Source organism: Jaculus jaculus, chromosome 3 (assembly GCF_020740685.1).
Source record: "Jaculus jaculus isolate mJacJac1 chromosome 3, mJacJac1.mat.Y.cur, whole genome shotgun sequence".
NCBI lineage: Eukaryota > Metazoa > Chordata > Mammalia > Rodentia > Dipodidae > Jaculus > Jaculus jaculus.
Genome location: NC_059104.1, coordinates 60753489 through 60773702, shown reverse-complemented (window position 1 = coordinate 60773702; position 20214 = coordinate 60753489). Strand labels below are relative to the sequence as shown.

Below are 20214 nucleotides of genomic sequence, written 5' to 3'. Positions count from 1 at the left end.
GGAGGTTGGCAAGTTTCAGGCCCTGCTGTCCCTGTGGATGATTAGTAAAGGAAGGAACATGGGATTTGAAATCACAGAAGTGTGGTTAATAAAGCAAATAACAAAAAAGGAGGAGGCGTTGTTGTAGTGAAAGAAGGAAAGGAAATCCAAGCTCCTGGACACCTCTGTAAAGGAAGTTAGACCTGAGACATGTGAGCCAGCTGACAACATCTGCTTTGGCCCAGAATAAGGCACCAAGAATGCATGGTGTCACTCTAGGGATAAGGAAGTGTGGCTAAGAAATGCCAGCCAAGACAACTTTCCCCAAATCTTTTCCACATCATGTATCCAAATAACTGCATTTCTGTGACCTCTGCAAGGATCTGAGTGGCACAGGCACATGTCTTCCATGAAAGCTGTGATAACTATATGCAGACCAGGCACAGAAGAGCAAAACAAACAAACATACTCATGTATATGTCAGTTTTAGCAAAGCAAAGGAATAAGTTCTGAAGTTTTCAGCAAAGGAGAATAATGCCAGAATTAAAATAATAGTATTACTTCCTTCTTCTTTGTATATGGTTATGGAGGACTTTGTGTTTTCTTCCTTCAGTATGCATATATAATAAATATACATAATATATATGTAGTAATATATAGTATATATAATACATATAATAAATGGAAAATATATATCAAAGACTTCAAAGATTCACTTCTGACCTATTCCCTCTAAAGGTATTTAATTTCTCCTCTCTTAAATTTGAAAATTAAAGATTCTATAGAACTCTTTAAGAGTTTTATAAGCATAAACTTAAAATGGAAATCCAGAAGAGCAAGAGATTTATTTTGTCCAGAAAGAGATATGGAACAAAATGCAAAGGAAAGTTATATTTGCATTGAACCTTAAGAATGAGAAGGAGTTCTAAGCAGGCATAGTGATGCATTCATGTAATCCCAGCACTTGGGAGTTAAGGCAAAAAGATCAGGAGTTGAAGGTGAATTTGAGGCCAGCCTGGTTTACATGAGACTGTCTCAGCCAGAAGAGAGACAGACATAGAGAGAGAGAGAGAGACAGGCATAGAGATATCTTACCAAAGAGATAATAGCAGAAAGGAATTACAGGGAGATGTCATGGCCTTGGGGGAACATGCAAAGGCATAGCATGTGAAGAACAGCACATAGCAGTTAAAGGTAGGACTAAGGCAGAAGTTGGCTGGAGAGTAAAAGGAAGGGGTACAAGCCAAAGCTGGAAGTGTGTGTCAGGAACAATCTGTGAAAGTCTCCAGTGAACTCAGCTGGACAGCTGATTTAATTTTTGCCAGAGTTTACATAGAAAACATTAGGAGTGAGGGAGGCCTGCTAAGATTGGTATTGTTCTTTTTCTCCTAAAAGATGGTAGTAATTGTTGAGACTTTGAGTTGTTGGAACTACCCTGAAGGGTTCCATTATTCCCATAAAAATTAGTAGTTCTTGTGGTAAGGAAATGTTTTAGGAATTGTTGATAATAGATATGTCAACAACTTCCAATTGCATAATGCCCCTAGAAAGATCCAAATCTTTTCGTGTGTTTTCTTTCAGATTCCAGAAATAGTATTGGCAAAGGTTCAAAGAAGGCAGAAATTTGCCAGAACATACTCTGTAAAAAGCCCAGCTCACTTCTTTATGGAAGCATTTCTGAGACAAATGTCTTGCACATTCTCCAGACAATTTTACCTAGCTGTGGTGTCCATATGTGCCATGTTATGAATTGTCTGTGTGTTTAAAATAAAGAATATCTTGTTCCTTTCTATAACTTTCTCAAGTGCTATAATTTGACCCAAGTCATAATTTTGATATTCATCCTATTTTGCTTGAAACTTTTAGTCTCAGATCTTTATGATTACTTCCCCAAGGGATTAAGAAACATCACTACAAATGAGCTGAAATACATCATTGTTTCAGAAAACATAAATTTTTGAATGACACTGAAAATCAAAAGTGCTAGTTTTAGGCCTTAACTCCATCTTTTCTCCCCTTAAAATCAAATCCAGACATCATTGTAGCTAAGATATTAACCCAGTTAAACAATATAAGTGACATAATCTTTAAAATTATGGGAAAATGCTGTTACTCTTTCAGTAAAATCAGATATAAAAGTTTAAGTCTGGACAGTGTTAGATGACAGTTTTAGTAATGGAAAATAAGACCTTTTACTATTAGTTTAGGATTACCCCTAAATTACTGCTGGTTATCCAAATGTTTGCTCATATAACCGAGTGTAATGTTTTACCTCTCACTTGAGTGAGTACTCACTTACCAAAAGGGAGAAAGTCAGGAATGGCCAAGTTTTCTCACAGCTTTCTGAGAGCTTATTAATGGAAAATACATGAGGGACTCTGGTTTACTCCAGTTGGCCAGCCTAGTGTTCACAGTAAGAGTCCAGAGACCACACTTCATGTTATCAGAAAACCCCAGGATATTCTTCACGTGTGTCTTTCAGTTACAGCTGCTGTTGCCAATAATGTGGTTACAGGATAGATTCTACGTGGAGTACTTGAAGGCCCTTCCCATACTCTGCCAACAAAACAGCCAGTGCTTTTTGAAGACAGCCAAGCAGCCTAAAATTTCCATGACTATTATTCAGAATAAGTTGGCAAGTTCAGAACAGACTTAATGAATAACCCTAGTATTGTCAGTAGAAACTGGACGTTGAATAAAGTTGCTTTGTCTCAACTAGATTTTTTTTTCTTACTTAGCATCTGAATGTTATTTGTAAAACTATATGTGGCTACATTAGTTGTTTGTTTGTTTGTTTGTTTGTTTGTTTGTTATTAGCAATGGTAGGGATCCACCAAGAACCCTGCTGATGTTAGGCAAGCCTCTACCACTGAGATAGGCCCTCAGCCCTAGATCTGTTTTTTGTACTGTATATCAATCAAGGGTAATTTCATTAAGCAATACTGTGCCTATTAACAGATTTCAAGATATTCTTTTGTTTTCTTAAAGAACATATTTGGAATGTCCTTAAAACTTCTTTTTGGATACTTTAATAAATTATTATATATAATACATGTATATATATAAAATATACAATAATCATTATATATGTAATATATTAATAAATCATTCCTTGATTGACATAAACTCCAATCCATAAATAATTTTCTTTTGTGTGTGTGTGTTTGTTTTGTTTTTGAGGTAGGGTCTCACTCTAGCTCAGGCTGACCTGGAATTCACTATGTAATCTCAGGGTGGCCTCGATCTCATGGTGGTCCTCCTACCTCTGCCTCCCAGGTGCTCGGATTCAAGACATGCGCCACTACACCCGGCCATAAATAATTTTCTTGATCAAAATTCACTATAAATGAAGACATTAGTACATAGGAATTAGCTGACATTCCTTCCCCAAATTTGTATAGCTGGTTACTAGAAACAGAAATAAAACCCAGATCTTTTTGCATTTCGTTATATCATAACTTGTATGTTAAAATTAGTGTGTCTCCTTTATTTTTCTCTTTCTACATTTGGAGACTTAATTCTTCTTTAGTGAACTTAAGAGAACAAGTAAAGAATAGTTTGCTCCCTTAACTAAGACAGGAAAAAAAAAAAAAAAAAAGGAGATCCCAATCTAGATCTGCCCTGTTGACACAGAAATGCATTTTTATTCCTTTTTAAGGAACAACAATTATAGTATTCTAATTCAACACTGCTCCCAACTCTCCTCACCCAACACTCTTTTCAAGTCAAATACTAATAACAGCAAAATAATCCAGGTACTTAAATTTTTTGCAATAGACAAAGCATGTTCTTTGGAGATTATCATATGACATGGAAGAATTTCAATTTAATTTCTTTTTCTTTTGCCTTATGTTTGAAAGAGACAAAAAGCCTATTTCACCAGAATGTTTAGATTCTTATGCAAAAGAGCCAAAGTGTGTGTCATCTTATTAAGCATATGGAAATTTATATCAGACTAACTTTACTGAAAATAATTTCTAAATATATGTGGATCTTTCAGTAATTATTACACTCATTTCAAGCACATTTTTTTAAAATTTAATTTATTAGTTTTTTTTTCAGCAAATACAGACAGTTTGGTACCATTGTTTAGGCTCATCCATGATCTACCCCCTCCCATTGGACCCTCCTTGATGATGTAAATGGGTCGTGCATTGTGGAGTTAGCCCACGGTTATTGGTACGATAAATGTCTCTGAATATCATGACCCAACATGTGACTCTGACATTCTTTCCGCCCCCTCTTCTGCAAAATTTCCCTGAGCCATGTTGGGTTCATTTTTGGTCTGCTTCAGTGCTGCGGTGTTGGGGGCCTCTGAGGCTCTGGCTCTCTGATTTGGTAGGAGTTGATTTTTCTCTGTGTTGGTCCCCTTCCCCTTTGTGCTGGTATCCGGTTCATCAGGAAAACATCACCCTTGCTTGTTTCGCCAATTGTCCTTAGTTTCAGTCGGGCCCCTTTTGAGGTATGTTGGGGCAGCTCTCTCCTTAGGATCTGCATCTATCTGAAAAAGAGAAGCAGATTCTCCAACGGAGAGTAAGTTAGCACCCGGAAAATTGAGATAACAATTACTTTTTTGATAGAGAGTTTGATAGGTGTAGGCCCTCTTGTAGCCCTTGATTGATGGTAGTTTGATATTGGAGAGTGGACTTATGTTTGGGTATGGTTCTGACTTGTTTCCCAGCTCCAGCTATGGGTCTCCTACCACTGAGGGGATCAGTTAGCCAAATCAAGAGCAGCTGGTTCCCCACCATGGCTGTGTGCCACTATTGAGAAACAAATAACCTGATGTGATGCCCACATATATTTTTTTTTTTATTAAGTAGAGACTTTGTATGAACAGCTCATGTATTGGTACCATTCCCCACTTCCCTGCCTCCATTCCACTGAGGGCCCTCCTCATTGGGTTACTGGTATTCACCATGGGGTTTTTGAGTTGTGAGAGCAGCAGACAGGCGTTGCTTGAGGGGGAGGGGACACCTTTGGATACTGCTCTCTGTGGGTTCCTAGGTCCTCCCTCCAGCTGGGGTTACTCCCCCAAAGGCTCCCAGGCAACCCTGGTGGTGAGCACAGGAAAGAAAAGACTTTCAGGAGATAGTTTCTGAGAACTTCTCTTGGTTTATTGTCAGGGAAATGGGTTTATAAGCAGTTAAGGGTGGGAAGAGGGTCCTAAGGGGATAGGCTGTACAAGGTTGCTTGCTGATAACTAATTAGCATATGGGGACCTTCATTCTAGCATGTAGGTAATGGCAGGGGGAGGGACTGTGTAAGGTGCTGGCTGATATTATATAAGGAGTTTCCTAGGCAACTGGCCAAAGGCCACAGGGTTATGGGCAAAGCCTAAGTCTTATCTGAATGTCCAGGTATCCCGAGCTCGTAGAGGGAGTGGCCTTACTTCCTGCTGATTCCCAGTCCGAGATTTTGTCCAGGGGTCCAGGCTCACTGCAACACCCAAGAATGTGGGGGGGGGGAGCTCCCTTGCCTCTTTGGTAGAGATATAACCAGTGGTTTAGGCTGCTACTACCCCTCAATAGCCTGGGGCCTTGGTGTCAGAGAGTTTAGGTTTGTTTTAACCCAGGGCCCTGCCTTTCCGACACCTTCCCACCCTGTGACTCTTCCAGTCTTTCTGCTGCCTCTTCAGCAGTGCTCCTAGAGCCCTGGCAAGTATGTTACAAGGCTATTTTAGTGCTGATCTTACAGTAATTTCTGCATTTCTGCTTTGATATATGTTGAGTGTCCTCAGCAAACACATACTTTTAATATATACCCATATGTGTATCATTTTTAGAGAATTTATATCTGTGAGCCTTTTTTTTCCCTTAGAATATGATGAATAAGAAATATTTAATGGGCTGGGCGTGGTGGCACATGCGTTTAATCCCAGCACTCAGGAGGCAGAGGTAGGAGGATCGCCATGAGTGCAAGGCCACCCTGAGACTACATAGTGAACTACAGGTTAGCCTGAGGTAGAGTGAGACCCTACCTTTAAAAAAAAAAAACAGCATCTGGGCTGGAGAGATGGCTTAGCGGTTAAGCGCTTCCCTGTGAAGCCTAAGGACCCCGGTTCGAGGCTCGGTTCCCCAGGACCCACGTTAGCTAGATGCACAAGAGGGCGCACTTGTCTGGAGTTTGTTTGCAGTGGCTGGAAGCCCTGGCGCACCCATTCTCTCTCTCTCCCTCTATCTGTCTTTCTCTCTGTCTGTCACTCTCAAATAAATAAATAAAAAATGAACAAAAAAAAAAAAAAAACAGCACCAATAAAAAAAGAAATGTCTAATGGGTTAAGTGACAATGAGTTGTCACTGGTTCTATGTTTTAATAAACATAGTATGATTATAAAGTGAAGGCTTTATTCTCAGATTTGTCTGAAGTTTTACATTTTTGTGTTGCCATATTTACTCTAATAAATCACTTTATTTACAAATTGTTTCAGCTGGATATGGTTGTGCATGTCTGTAATCCCAGTGATTTGGAGACAAAAATGACAGGTTTGCCATGCATTTCAGGACATCCAGGGTACATAGTGAGACTCTTATCTCCAATAAAATAAAACCATAAAAATTGCATTAGTCAGTCAAGGTGGTACACACCTGTAATCTTGGAACTTGGGAGACTAAAGTAGGAGAATCAAGAATTCAAGGTCAACTTGGAGTACATAGTATGACCCTGTCTCATAACAAGTAAACAAACAAAAATTTGATTTCAAATTTAAAAGAATAGACTGGCCGGGTGTGGTGGCACACGCCTTTAATTCCAGCAGTCAGGTGGTAGAGGTAGGAGGATTGCCATGAGTTTTGAGGCCACCTTGAGACTACATAGTGAATTCCAGGTCAGCCTGAGCTAGAGTGAAACTCTACCTCAAAAAAACAAACAAACAAAAAAGAATAGACTGAAATTTTCATAGTTTGCTCCAATTTGTTCTCAGTCTTCCTATACTATAACTGGAATTTACTATAAAGTTACTGCATATTTTATCAATTCAGGAAAAAATTGTTAGCCTTAATTTATTTGGCATTAAGGTAAAATTGCATTACAATCTTATCTTCTGAGTTTCTGAAATGATATCTTTTTTTTTCATCTTAATGTGCATGCTAAACATGATTTTGTAAACTGAGTTTGAAACAAAATGAAGTATAATACACTTCTAACTAGCACATTCTTCAAGTGTATTTGTATGGCTGTTAATCAATAGCTAATTTTCCCTGAAGATTTGATAATGTGAAAAAATGCTCACTTTTTCATTCATCTTTGACAGGTTGCCTCTGCCAGAGCAAACATTCATGGGCTACTGGACAATTGGTCAAGCAAGAAATGGGATGCAGAAGTTCTTATGTGCAGCAGAAACTCATCCTATAGATGTAAAGGTTGATATCTTTATTGTTTTCTCTTAAAATGTTGATTCTTACAAATTTTTTTATCTTACCTAGATAAAATTCATATAATCTTAGAAATAACTTATTTTGTAAGTTTTTTAGCTTCTGCTCTAGCTTTCAAATTATCTGTCCTCTAAGGAACCTAATCTAGGCAATTGGTCATATAGAACTTCTAAGAACAAATCTGTATTTCATAAGAGTCAGTCAGGTGTATTGTATATTTTCTTAGGAGAGTTATGCTTTGATACTTGTCTTTGTGTTGGCAACAGTATTAAAATTTTGTGGTTTTTATTCAATTTTTTAATTTTTAATTTTCATACAGGGATATATTGTATAATAAAACTTTGCTTTTTGAGTCAGGCATGGTGGTGCATGCCTTTGATCCCAGCACTAGGAAGGCTGAGGTAGGAGGATTCCTGTGAATTTGAAGCCAGCCTGAGATTAATTCCAGATCAGCCTGGGCTAGACCAAGACCCTACCTCAAAAAACCAAAGAGAAAGAAAGAAAGAAAACAAAACAAAAAAAGAAAGAAACCTTCATGCTTCTAAATGTTTGACCTCACTTTAGCCCAATATTGTTAATGCATACTGGCTCTGTGTGAAAGAGAAATGATTACTAGTCATTAGTTGCCCTCAAAAATTACTCCAGGTATATCTCAACAGAAATGGCAACTAAGTGCTTATAACATCATGAGAAAGGGCAGCAGGAACAGAAGACAGCACCAACACTGCTTTTAAGTTTCAAAGATAGTGTCTCTGCATAAGCCATTGCTGTTGCTATGCAGGAAAACAGGGTCAGCAACCTTTTCTGTAAATGACTAAAAGATAAATATTGTAGGCTTGTGGTCATACAGTTTCTGCTGTAACTGCAAAATTCTAACACAAAAACTGTTGTGGCAACATGTAAGCAAATAGACACGACTATGTTCCAATAAGTTTTATTTACAAAGCCAGGGGTGGGTCCTAGTCTGTCAGCCCCACAGTAGAGCTTTGATTGTCTGTCATAGTTTTTAGAGCTTCTTGTCTACCATGGCAGCAGGAAGGGCAGTACCCACTGCCTCTCTCTTACGTCTTCCAAACCTCAAGCAAGTGTGTCTGATGGGAGAACCTAAGTGGCTTCCAAAATTGATTTCCCAAAGTAGTGTAAGAAATGCAGATTTTAGTCTTCCAGCCCTACAGGTACAAAACCATATTTCTTAAATTTCATTTAAAAGACCCAACATTCAACCATTATACTTCTATATAATGATTTAAAACGTCTTCACAATGGAAACATATTGGGCCCTGTTCATTAGATTATAAATTGTTCTTCTAGTTTGGATGACTCTGTGTCTTAATATTTGGAGTTCAGAATTGGGTTTAGCAAGAAATGGGAAATAATTTAGGACCTTATATATGTTATATTTCATTAAAACAAAAATTAAGTGAGAAATTTAATAAGTTAGTACATATGAAAGCATTTATGAAGGTAAGTTAAGTATGTGCTATTACTATAGGTATAATTACATGCTAGGCAATAAAATGAGTATATCAAGATACTAAATACATAAGTAGCAATTCTATATTTTGGAAAAATTTTGGCTTTTCTTCATTTTGGTGACATGTCTTTTCTACATTTTACTTAACTCAGATGATTTCTTGTTATAGGGTCCAGTGTCTATAAACATAGAAGAGTATCCAATAGAAAGGCATGAAGGAAGATTCCTAAACTTTACTGAAGAATGTGCCTCTTGGAGGTTACCACTGGGGGAAGTTAATATAATCTGTGACATTGCTGTATCACATGGTATGTCAGTTTCTTCTCTAGAGCTTTTCTTCCTGCAATGATTTAAGAAAAGATGGATTAAAATAATCTTGAGGCATCAAGAATTCCATGAGAGGCTTGGTGAGTCAGTAGATTGTATAGCAATTATATGTAATTTAGAACTAATTTCCTCTAACAACCCAACAAAATACAGTTGAGGAATCCACATAAGCACTCTTGAGTTTGTAGACTATGTCTGTTTCTCATTACAATTGTAGCCCAAAGTTAAACACACCCAGGCATGTGCTAAAAATAGAAGGGAAAAAGAAAAGAGAAATACATGGGATATTTTTTTGCCTGGAATTGGATCCAGTTTTGTGATTGTATGAACCACAACAGCAGGGCTAAGTGACTTGTGGTCAATAAACCTTTCATTGTAAAGGATGACAGAGAAAGAAGGTGTGCTGTTGGTCTATAAGCTTCCAAACTGTTGCCAATACCTACTGATTCATGCAGGGGCCCTGGGGACCTTTGGGAAGAAGTGCTTCAATTGATGTCAGTTACTAATGTGACCATACACAGTGGTGTCTGGAGAAGGGACTAAGATGGTAATTACTGAGGGAAAAAATCAGTATTATGTTTCTGTTCCAATAATATCTGTAGATACTATTTAGCCCATAAATCAGCTATTTCCAATAAAAGTATGTTTTCAAATATTTTGGGAGTGTATTTTGTTAGTTTTAGTACAAGGTTGATGCTTTTATTGTGGTATGTTATGGTCACTAATAAAGAGTGAGCATGAGAAGCTATTTCCCTTGGTCCTTGGGCCTCATCCTATCTCATAGTTAAACATCCTATGGGGGCTGTGAGTCTTTGCCCAAGCCTGTGGCAGGCAGCACTGTTCTCTCTGAACCTGCTCACGTACCCTCTGCTGTCCTTGGCACACATTCCAGGTAGTCCCAGCCAGTCCGTTAGAGATGGGCTTGAAACATGAACTTATCTGCTCTCTGATAAAATTTAATCCTTTCATCACAGAATTAACTGTTTCTGTAATTAAGGGTTATCTTGTTATTTTTTATTTTGATATATGCTATATTTGTTAGAGAAAAGAGCATTTTCTTGGGTTAGAATTGGAGTTAATTTTATTTATATGTGTGTGCCAAAAATCAAATGACACTTAATGCCTTTAATAAAAGAGAATAATGGACTAGAGAGATAGCTTAGTGGTCAAGGCACTTGCCTGCAGAGCCAAAGGACCCAGCTTCAATTCTCCAGGACTCACATAAGCAACATGCAGAAGGTGGTGCATACAGCTGGAGTTGGTTGATGGTGGATGAAGTCCCTGCACACCCAGTCTCTTCCTCTCAAATAAATAAAATAAGTTTAAACAAATCAAGAGAACAGCTGATAATTTTGTGGTGTACATTTCTGTCAAAACTCTAACCGTATTCCCCATTGCCTTCTAGTATACAGGAAAATGCTCACTAAATGTTAAATTGAACTTACTTGTATTTATAATTGGTACAGTAAAAAGCCCCATAAATTATATATCCTATGATTCTGTCTGATATTTGGAACTGTTCTATACATATCATTTTATCTCCTAAATAATAATATGAAGAATATATGTATTCTTCATTCCTTCTGTTGACTGCTGTGTTTCTTATTGTTATTAGCATTCTTATTTAAATTTACCATATCTCGGGGCTAAGGAAGAGGATTCTATAGTTAAAGGTGCTTGCTTATAAAGCCTGCCGCCCCACTGAAGACAGATGCAGATGCAAAAAGTAGTACAAGTGTCTGACATTCATTTACAGTGGAAATAGGCCCTGGTGTACATACATGTGCACACACACACACATGAAAATAAATAAACTGGGCTGGAGAGATGGCTTAGCGGTTAAGCGCTTGCCTGTGAAGTCTAAGGACTCTAGTTCGAGGCTCGATCCTCCAGGACCCACGTTAGGCAGATGCACAAGGGGGCGCACACATCTGGAGTTCGTTTGCAGTGGCTGGAAGCCCTGGCACGCCCATTCTCTCTCTCTCTCTATCTGCCTCTTTCTCTCTCTGTCACTCTCAAGTAAATAAATAAAAATGAACAAAGAAAATAAATAAACTGATAATTCGTTTTTAAATTTGACCAGATGTAGTATTTGTAGGATGGATAGATAGATAGATAGATAGATAGATAGATAGATAGATAGATAGATAGATAGATATAAATAGATATATAGACATATATATATATAGATATGGATATAAATTGTATGTGTGTGTGTATATATATATATATATATTACAGATATAGCAAATACACATATGTGGTCCAGATTTCATAGGATTATTCCAAATTTAAAAGCATCCTGCTGTGTACTCTGTATCTTAATTTTAGGTTCATAAAATATGAACATTTAAATAGCTGGTAAGTAAGAAAGACAAAGGCAGTTTAGTTCCTTGTCTCAAGGTGTTTGCATAAGAAATTCTGAACCTGTTTACCTAAATGCAGGTCTTAAATCAGCAGCTGCAGAACCACCTGGGAGTTTGTTGGCAGGACAGAATATGGATATGGATATGAATATGAATATGAACGCCCGCCCCTGATCTGCTGAGTCAGAACCTGCATTTTCTTTAGGCCTGCACATGATGCATAGGTACAGCATCACTGATGAGAAATTTGTAAAATGGCCTTAGGCTAGTACCAAGTTGAAAATATAGAGATTGCAAAAGAAACATTCCAATATGAACAGCATGGCAGTTACGATCCACAGGGTTTGGTGGGGTGAAGAGCCCCTCAGTATAGAGCTCTTGCACAGAATGTGCATTACACTGGGTTCAGTCTCCATTACCACAAAAAATAAAACCCTCATAGAGCTAACATTGTTTTAAATTGGAATACTTATTTGTAGCAAGAAAATCCTAAAATACATTTACTTTTAGAAAAGATAAAAACTCTTTCTCTCTCTCTCTTTCTGTCTCCCTCTATTCCTCTGAAAGAATAGTGGTTAGAAGGAAAACCTTAAAGCACAAAATATTTTGCTGTCACATAGGAAGAATTTTGGCATTGATGATGGGTAAATACTTACTAGCACTATCACCATCATGCTATTGTGCTCTCTGACGGAGAGCAGATCCTTCCTCTACTATACAGGTGTCCCCTGTCAGCATTTGAGGTAGAAGATGAGTTGCTTCCATGGTCTGTCCAGCCTGTTATATCAATCTACAGATATCTACTGAGTTTCACCTCTGTTCCATCTCATGATTCAGTTTTTCCTAGACCTCTTAACCTAACAGAAAAATGGTTTTAAGCTGCACAATTAACACATTTTTGTCCTTTCAGAAAATGGTGAAAATACTCTGTATGTGGCTACATGCAATCCTATTTCCTTATACTTTATGAATATGACTGGGAAAAATGGCTTCTTTGTGGACTTTTTCAATGTCTTCCCAAGAATGGCCAGTGGAGTTTGGCAACCATTTGTGACAGTGGCTCCACTGGGAAGTCCCCTGAAGGGTCAAGTTGTTCTCCATGAGGAGCAGGTAATACACACAAGCCTACTCACTTGGTGCAATTGTGGGAATAATGAATTACATGAAGGAATGGGCAAGAGTGATTTCCAGCCCATAACTGAAAATCTGTGTTTTCATAGAGATTAAGAAGAGGGCTGAGGAAAAGCCAGGAGTTATGTTGCACCAGTACCAAAAAATAGCTACTAACCTCTCTGTAGAGACTTCAGCACATTGTGCAACTCTAAACAGGTCATAGTTTCTCAACCTCAACACCACTGACAGTTGAGCCAAATAATTATGTGTGGTGAAGCTTGCAGTCTGTTTGAAGAGTAAGACAACAAACTAGCTAAGCAATAATAGACATGCCACTGTTGAGTTGTGATAAGTTGTGTAAAAGCAAGGCAGTGTCTGAAGGAGTAGAGTAGGAAGATAGGAGAGTGCCAAGATAGCTCCACTGAGGAGACCATATTTTATCCAAAGTGTAACTGACATTCTTTCTTTTTTAGGATTTTATGTTTGTTACTTATTTATTAGAGACAGAGGGGGAGAGAGAGAGAATGGGCATGCCAGGGCCTCTAGCCACTGCAAATGAACTCCAGATGCATATGCCACCATGTGCATCTGGGTTACATGGGACCTGGAGAATTGAACTTGGGCTTCACAGGCATGTGCCTTAACTGCTAAGCCATCTCTCCAGCCCCCTGATATTCTTTCTTTATAGACAGCCACATAAAGCCACTGAATAAAATACAATAGGATCCTTCAGTATTTGCTGTTGCCCAAGTTCATCCATCATGTTTATGAGTTAGCAAATTAAGATTGCACTAGTGAAAAGTGAAGATGCCCAGAGTCAGGCTACAAATAATTCCAAACAGATGGTCAGAAGATGGACTTTGTTGCAACTAGTAGAAATTCTAAAAGTCTAAATTAATCTATACTATACCAATAGAAAGAAATCTAATTTTTTTTTGAGGTAGGGTTTCACTCTAGCCCAAGCTGACCTGGAATTCACTATGTAGTCACAGGGTGGCCTCAAACTCATGGTGATCCTCCTACCTCTGCCTCCCGAGTGCTGAGATTAAAGGCGTGTGCCACCACACCTGGCTAGTCTGTTTTTGAGTAACTATTTTCAACCTAACATCTACCAGTATGGTAGTAGGCATATTGTCTATATAAATGTATGTATGGGGTTGGAGAGATGGCTTAGCAGTTAAGCACTTGTTTGTGAAGCCTAAGGACCCCGGTTCAAGGCTTGATTTCCCAGGACCCACGTTAGCCAGATGCACAAGGAGGCACACGTGTCTGGAGCTCGAATTTGCAGCAGCTGGAGGCCCTGGTGCGCCCATTCTCTCTCTCTCTGTCGCTCTCAAATAAATAAAAATAAAAAAATTAAAAAATTAATGTGTATATGTATATTTATGTGTGTATATATATAGAATAAATCATATATATAAATCATTTTTAATATTTTATTTTTTTTCTTGTGAAGAGAGAATCAGTGCCTCCAGAGCCTCTAGCCACTGCAAATAAACTCCAGATTTATGTGCTACTTTGTATATCTGGCTTTGAGTGGGCACTGAGAAATTGAACCTGGGTCCTTAGGCATTGCAAGCAAGTGCTTTAACCTCTGAGCCATCGCTCCAGCACTCTCTCTCTCTCTCTCTCTCTCTCTCTCTCTCTCTGTGTGTGTGTGTGTGTAATCTTGTGCTTACTATTGGAAGTACTGTGGTAAATGACAAAGATTATTCTCATAAAGCTCAGTCTGATATAGACAATAACAAAAATGAGTCACTAATTAAATAATATCTTGGATTTTTAGGTAATAAACAGGAGGTAGAGGTAGAAGGATCACTGTGAGCCAAGACCAGTCTGGAACTCTAGAGTGAGTTTTAGGTCAGCCTGTGATAAAGTGAGACCCTGTCTTGAAAAAAAATATATATGGCAAGAAGTAAGAGATTGAAAGTAAGATTCAAAATAAGGTGGACAGGGACTGCCCAACTAACCTCATGGAGATAAGCAGGAGAATGGACAGGAATGTTCAGGAAAGAAAAGTACAAGTTAAACATCCAGAGGCTAGCACATGTCTTTTTTTTTTTTTTTTTTTTTTTTTTAATGAGATAGAGAATTGGCATGCTAGGGCCTCTAGCCACTGTAACCAAACTCCAGACATGTGTGTCACCTTGTGAATCTGGACTATGTGGAATCTGAGGAGTTGAACATGAGTCATTAGGCTTCACATGCAAGTGTCTTAACCACTAAGCCATCTCTCCAGCCCTAGACTGTGCTTTTTTAAACATTGAATAAGGATAAGAGTAAGGGGAAAGAAAGGAAAGGAAGGGAAGGGAAGGGAAGGGAAAAGAGAAGAGAAGGGAAGGGAAAAGAGAAGAGAAGGGAAGGGAAGGGAAGGGAAGGGAAGGGAAGGGAAGGGAAGGGAAGGGAAGGGAAGGGAAGGGAAGGGAAGGGAAGGGAAGGGAAGGGAAAAGAGAAGAGAAGGGAAGGGAAGGGAAGGGAAGGGAAGGGAAGGGAAGGGAAGGGAAGGGAAGGGAAGGGAAGGGAAGGGAAGGGAAGGGAAGGGAAGGGAAGGGAAGGGAAGGGAAGGGAAGGGAAGGGAAGGGAAGGGAAGGGAAGGGAAGGGAAGGGAAGGGAAGGGAAGGGAAGGGAAGGGAAGGGAAGGGAAGGGAAGGGAAGGGAAGGGAAGGGAAGGGAAGGGAAGGGAAGGGAAGGGAAGGGAAGGGAAGGGAAGGGAAGGGAAGGGAAGGGAAGGGAAGGGAAGGGAAGGGAAGGGAAGGGAAGGGAAGGGAAGGGAAGGGAAGGGAAGGGAAGGGAAGGGAAGGGAAGGGAAGGGAAGGGAAGGGAAGGGAAGGGAAGGGAAGGGAAGGGAAGGGAAGGGAAGGGAAGGGAAGGGAAAGAGTGAGAGAAAAAGAAAAAAAGTTACTCAGTAGGGTTGTGGTAGAGATGAAGAGAGGGGCAGTGTGAAGTAGAGCCTTTAGATGCTTACCATGTGTGAAATGGGAAGGCATTAGAGTGTGAGCAGAGGAGCAGCATGATCTGACACATTTTAAAGAGTTTCTCTAGCTTCTCTGAGGCAGGAGAGCAGAGACTGGTTAATGGCTTTTTTTTTTCCCTTTTTTCTTTTTCTTTCTTTTTTTTTAACTGATTCAACCAGGATATTGATGGTTTGTAGGATTAAGTCATAAATAATGATGGATCCTTGTTATATTTTGAAGGAAGAGCCAACAGGACTTCCCATCAGAGCAGATGTATGAAGAGTTAAGGCAACATCAAGATTAGAGGCTGAGCATTTTGGAGGAGCTCCTATTAAGTGGAATGGGGAAGGAATAATTTAAAAGGGAATGTATTTGATTCAGTTTGAGATATCTTTAAACATCCAAGTGAATGATGAATGCTGACTTCAGTAGAGGGATAAAAACAGGAACTCTGAATGTGAGTCATTGGCATATGCATGCTGTTTAAAGTCATAAGACTAAAAGAGGCTACCAAGAAAATGAATGTAGGTGCAGAAAGGTTATAACACTGAACCCCAGGGTAATAAAATGCTAAGATATTGAGAAATGAAAAAGAATCCCTAGCAAGGACTCGGAAAGAGAGAACAGTGAAGTTGGGAAAGACATAAGGCAGTGAGGTATTCTGTGAGGCATGTGTTCGTGATCTACATGAGAGGATGGTTAAACCATGAGAGCATGTCATGTGAAGTATGCATATGCCCTTAATCCTCACGCTGCTCCTCTCAGTGCCCACTGAAGTACTGTTAGCCATATTTATGTTGGAGAAAACAAGATTTAAAGAGTATAAGTAACCTTGTGTAGCAGTCAGCTTTATGTTGCTTGGATGAACTTCCAAACCAGGTACAGTTTATGGGAGGAACGGGATTTATTGAAGCTCACAGATCCAGGGGAAGTTCTATAATAACGGCAGAAGAAGCTGACCCCCTTTCACAGGTCTAAGCAGAGGGGAAAAACACCTCCAGCATCAGAAGCACACACACTCCAGGAACCCAGGCAGAGCTCAAGCACTCTACATACCTTTAGGCTAGAATTCCAGATCCGCTCCCAGTAACGTCTCCTCCAGTCAGGGCTGGAGATCTAAATTACAAGTTTTAATAAATTCCTGAATCTTTTGGGGTACATCTATTCAAATTACCACACCTTCCCAGTCAACACATTATAGGACTGAGATCCAACCAAATTGGATCTGCCAGCAGAACTTCATTTACTCACTGTGTATATCTGTTTTCTTATATTACTAGGCCCTTGAGCATGTGAGGCAGCATTCTGCCATTGAGCACACAGTCTGAGCCTTCACTACGGGTATTTGGAGAAAACAAAATTGTAGTCTGAAAATTAAAAAAAAATTCATGGAGCTAGGGAGATGGTTGAGTAGTTAAAGACACTTGCTCTGCCAGCCTGTCAACTGGAGTTTATATCCCCAGCACTGAAACCTGGATACAATGTGACAAATGTGTAAATAATCTCAGTGTGCCTATGGAAATGGGAGATGGAGTCAGAAGAATCCTGAAGCTTGCAGGCCAGCTAGTCTGGCTTCCAGTGGCAAAGAGAAACCCTATCTCAAACAACATGAGAGGAAATGACCAACACCCCAAGGTTATCCTTGGACCTTCCCCGCCCCCCCCCCCATGTGTGTGCTATGGCAGGCATATCACCCCACACACGTAACAAAGATAATTCATAACAGGAAGAAATTAAATAAATACTATTGAGTCAATACTTTTTTTACTATATGTAATCAAGGATCTATCAGGGCTGGAGAGAGAGCTTAGCAGTTAAGGCACTTGCCTGTGAAGCCTAAGGACCCAGGTTTGATTCCCCACAACTCATGTAAGCCAGATGTACAAGGTAACACATGCATCTGGAGTTTGTTTGCAGTGGCTAGAGGCCTTGGCATACCTCTTCTCTCCCCCATCCTCATCTCTCTCTCACTCTGTCTCTCTCTGTTTCTCCTTGTCTCTCTCAACTAAATAAAATATTTTAAAAAATTTTTTATCTATTTATTTATTTATTTATTTGAGAGCGACAGACACAGAGAGAAAGACAGATAGAGGGAGGGAGAGAGAATGGGCACGCCAGGGCTTCCAGCCTCTGCAAACGAACTCCAGACACGTGCGCCCCCTTGTGCATCTGGCTAATGTGGGACCTGGGGAACCGAGCCTCGAACCGGGGTCCTTAGGCTTCACAGGCAAGCGCTTAACTGCTAAGCCATCTCTCCAGCCCTAAATAAAATATTTTAAAAAGACTGTATCATAACCATAGTTCACTGAGTAAATAAATCAACTTTAACTTTAGTTCTTATCTAAATAATTCCTATAAATCCTGAGTTGTTTTTTTCATGGTTTTTTGACCATTTTCTGCTGGAAGCAGAGTTCATCCAGATATTCCCTATGAAAGTTTCTGTCTAGTAAACTGGAATAAAGCTCTTACTTTATAATTTTCCAGCAAAACATCAATGCTGCTGTTTTGAGTTCTTAGCCAGAAGAATGTATCATAAAAAGTACATGACATCTTGGTGAATTTTAATTTATTAAGCTAATCAAATTTAGATGAGAATCAAAATTTGGGGTGTTTATTCAAACACTCCTGTGAAATTCTTTAGTTGTTAAGTTTACACATATAGATTTTGTAAAAGCATGAGATTTGTAGGTCCTCAACAAGCGTTTTTATCTTCTGAAAAGATCAAATTATTTGGTAATGTTGTGGTCTAATACTTTGTTCAGTGACAGTGACTTTCATCAAAAGAAAATGGTCTTCATGGTGGTGCTCTGCTTGACTTTTACAGCCAGCTTCTTGCCCCCTGGCATTCTCATATTCATCCCTCTTACAACAGTGTCAACAGTGGTCAGATGGTCCTGTTAGGATGTCAGATCACTGTTTCTATTTGAGCAGCACACAGTTGAAATCTAATAGCTGATTAAAACAAAACAAAAAAAAATCTGTGAAAGGAAAACTGAATGGATTCCCCACGGTTCCCTCTTCCTCATTCTGCCAGAATTGAAACTGAAGCTGAAATGGTACAGGGAATGTTGCTGTGAATAAACCCAGCCCTTTTCATAGGCTTTGTTTTGTTTGTTTTTGAGACAAGGCCTTATATAGTTCTAACTGGCCTTACTCTTGCTATGTAGCCAATGCTGGCCTTGAACTCCTGATCCATTTGCCTCCACTTCCCAGGAGCTAGGATTATTGTTTTCTGCCATGTCCATCTTTCCCATGTAGTTTATAAAGTTTTGCTACAGATGTGTTCTTTTGGTTAGTTTAAGAAATTGTTCAATTCTTTACTAAAATAAAATCAAGTGAGGACAGGAAAACTAAAAATAAAGACCTCCCTGACCCCCACTTCCATGGGATTCCATGGGATTATTTATTACATCTGCACAACGTTTAGAATTTCAAACTTGGGACACAGAGGTCATCCAGAGGTTACTTTTCTCCCAGTCAAATAGAAACATAATAAAGTTGCTCGCTCACTGCTCCTCCCTGCCCCCCTTAAAGCAGAGCCAAAGCCACAGTTACATGTACTCATGTGTGACGTGAAATTCTATTTTTATACTCAGACAGAATATATTATTAGTCATTTACAGAAGGAAACCATTAACATCTAAAAGGATGGAGCCACAGAACTCTTTCATGCTGCCAGTTGTTTATAAAACTAACTTCAAGTATAGCAATGTATTTTTTAAATATATATGTATACATATATGTGTGTGTGTACATATGTGAACTATGAACTATAGGTATGTTTTCTGTCATTTAGAAAAGACACAGCTTTCCAGTTCACTTATGCCTAGTTATGAGGATATAATTTTAGACCCTCAAAGGAAGTCAAATGGAAATGGTATTCGTTTTCTGTAAAACAGAAATCTATGTAATCATCTGCTTAGTTTTCACTTATCCATGTTGCACATATTTACCATGCAAGAAAAAGTTTTCTGCACTAAAACACACACACACACACACACACACACACACACACATATATGTATATATATATGTGTGTGTGTGTGTGTGTGTATATATATATACATATATATATATATATATATTTCAAGAAAGACAATCTAAAATGGTGACAAAAATTTTAACTTTTGTGTTTCTTAAAACATAAGGTTGGGGTCTGAGGTGATAACTCAGTCAGTAAAGTGCTGGCCTTGTTAAGATGAGGATCTGCATCTCATTCTCCATAACCATGTTTCAAATAAAGAAAAAAGCTGGGCATGATTGTACTTATTTAAACTCCCAGCACTGGAGAGGTGTAGACAGACAAGTATATCCCTGGGGGACTAATTGGCCAACCAGTCTATGCTACTTGGTGAGTTCCAGGCCAGTGAGTGGCCCTGTCTTACAAAAGGTGGATGACACCTGAGGAATGACACACAGGGCTGTCCTCTGGCCTCCACACATCAGCACCTGCATACACACAAACGTGTACACACTTTGTACATATGCATGCATAAAAAGGAATACCCTTTTCAAAATGTTCACACACTAGTGAATACTTCTTGTTTGTGTTAGATGTTAATTTTAAAAACATTTCTAACATATATTTTTTAATACATATTTTTATTCATTTGTAGCAGACAAAGAGA

General features: G+C 39.0%; 1 protein-coding gene across 2 annotated transcripts in view; it reads left to right on the top strand.

Moving 5' to 3' along the window:
• The window catches only part of Vwa8 (von Willebrand factor A domain containing 8), a 463242-nt gene that overhangs the window by 305728 nt on the left and 137300 nt on the right, over window positions 1–20214 (top strand). For both annotated transcript variants that reach the window (XM_004650767.3, XR_006636125.1), the window contains exons 27-29: window positions 7232–7340; window positions 8996–9134; window positions 12430–12629. In XM_004650767.3, coding sequence (XP_004650824.2) covers window positions 7232–7340; window positions 8996–9134; window positions 12430–12629 — 448 coding nt within the window. The remainder of the gene's footprint in view (window positions 1–7231; window positions 7341–8995; window positions 9135–12429; window positions 12630–20214) is intronic.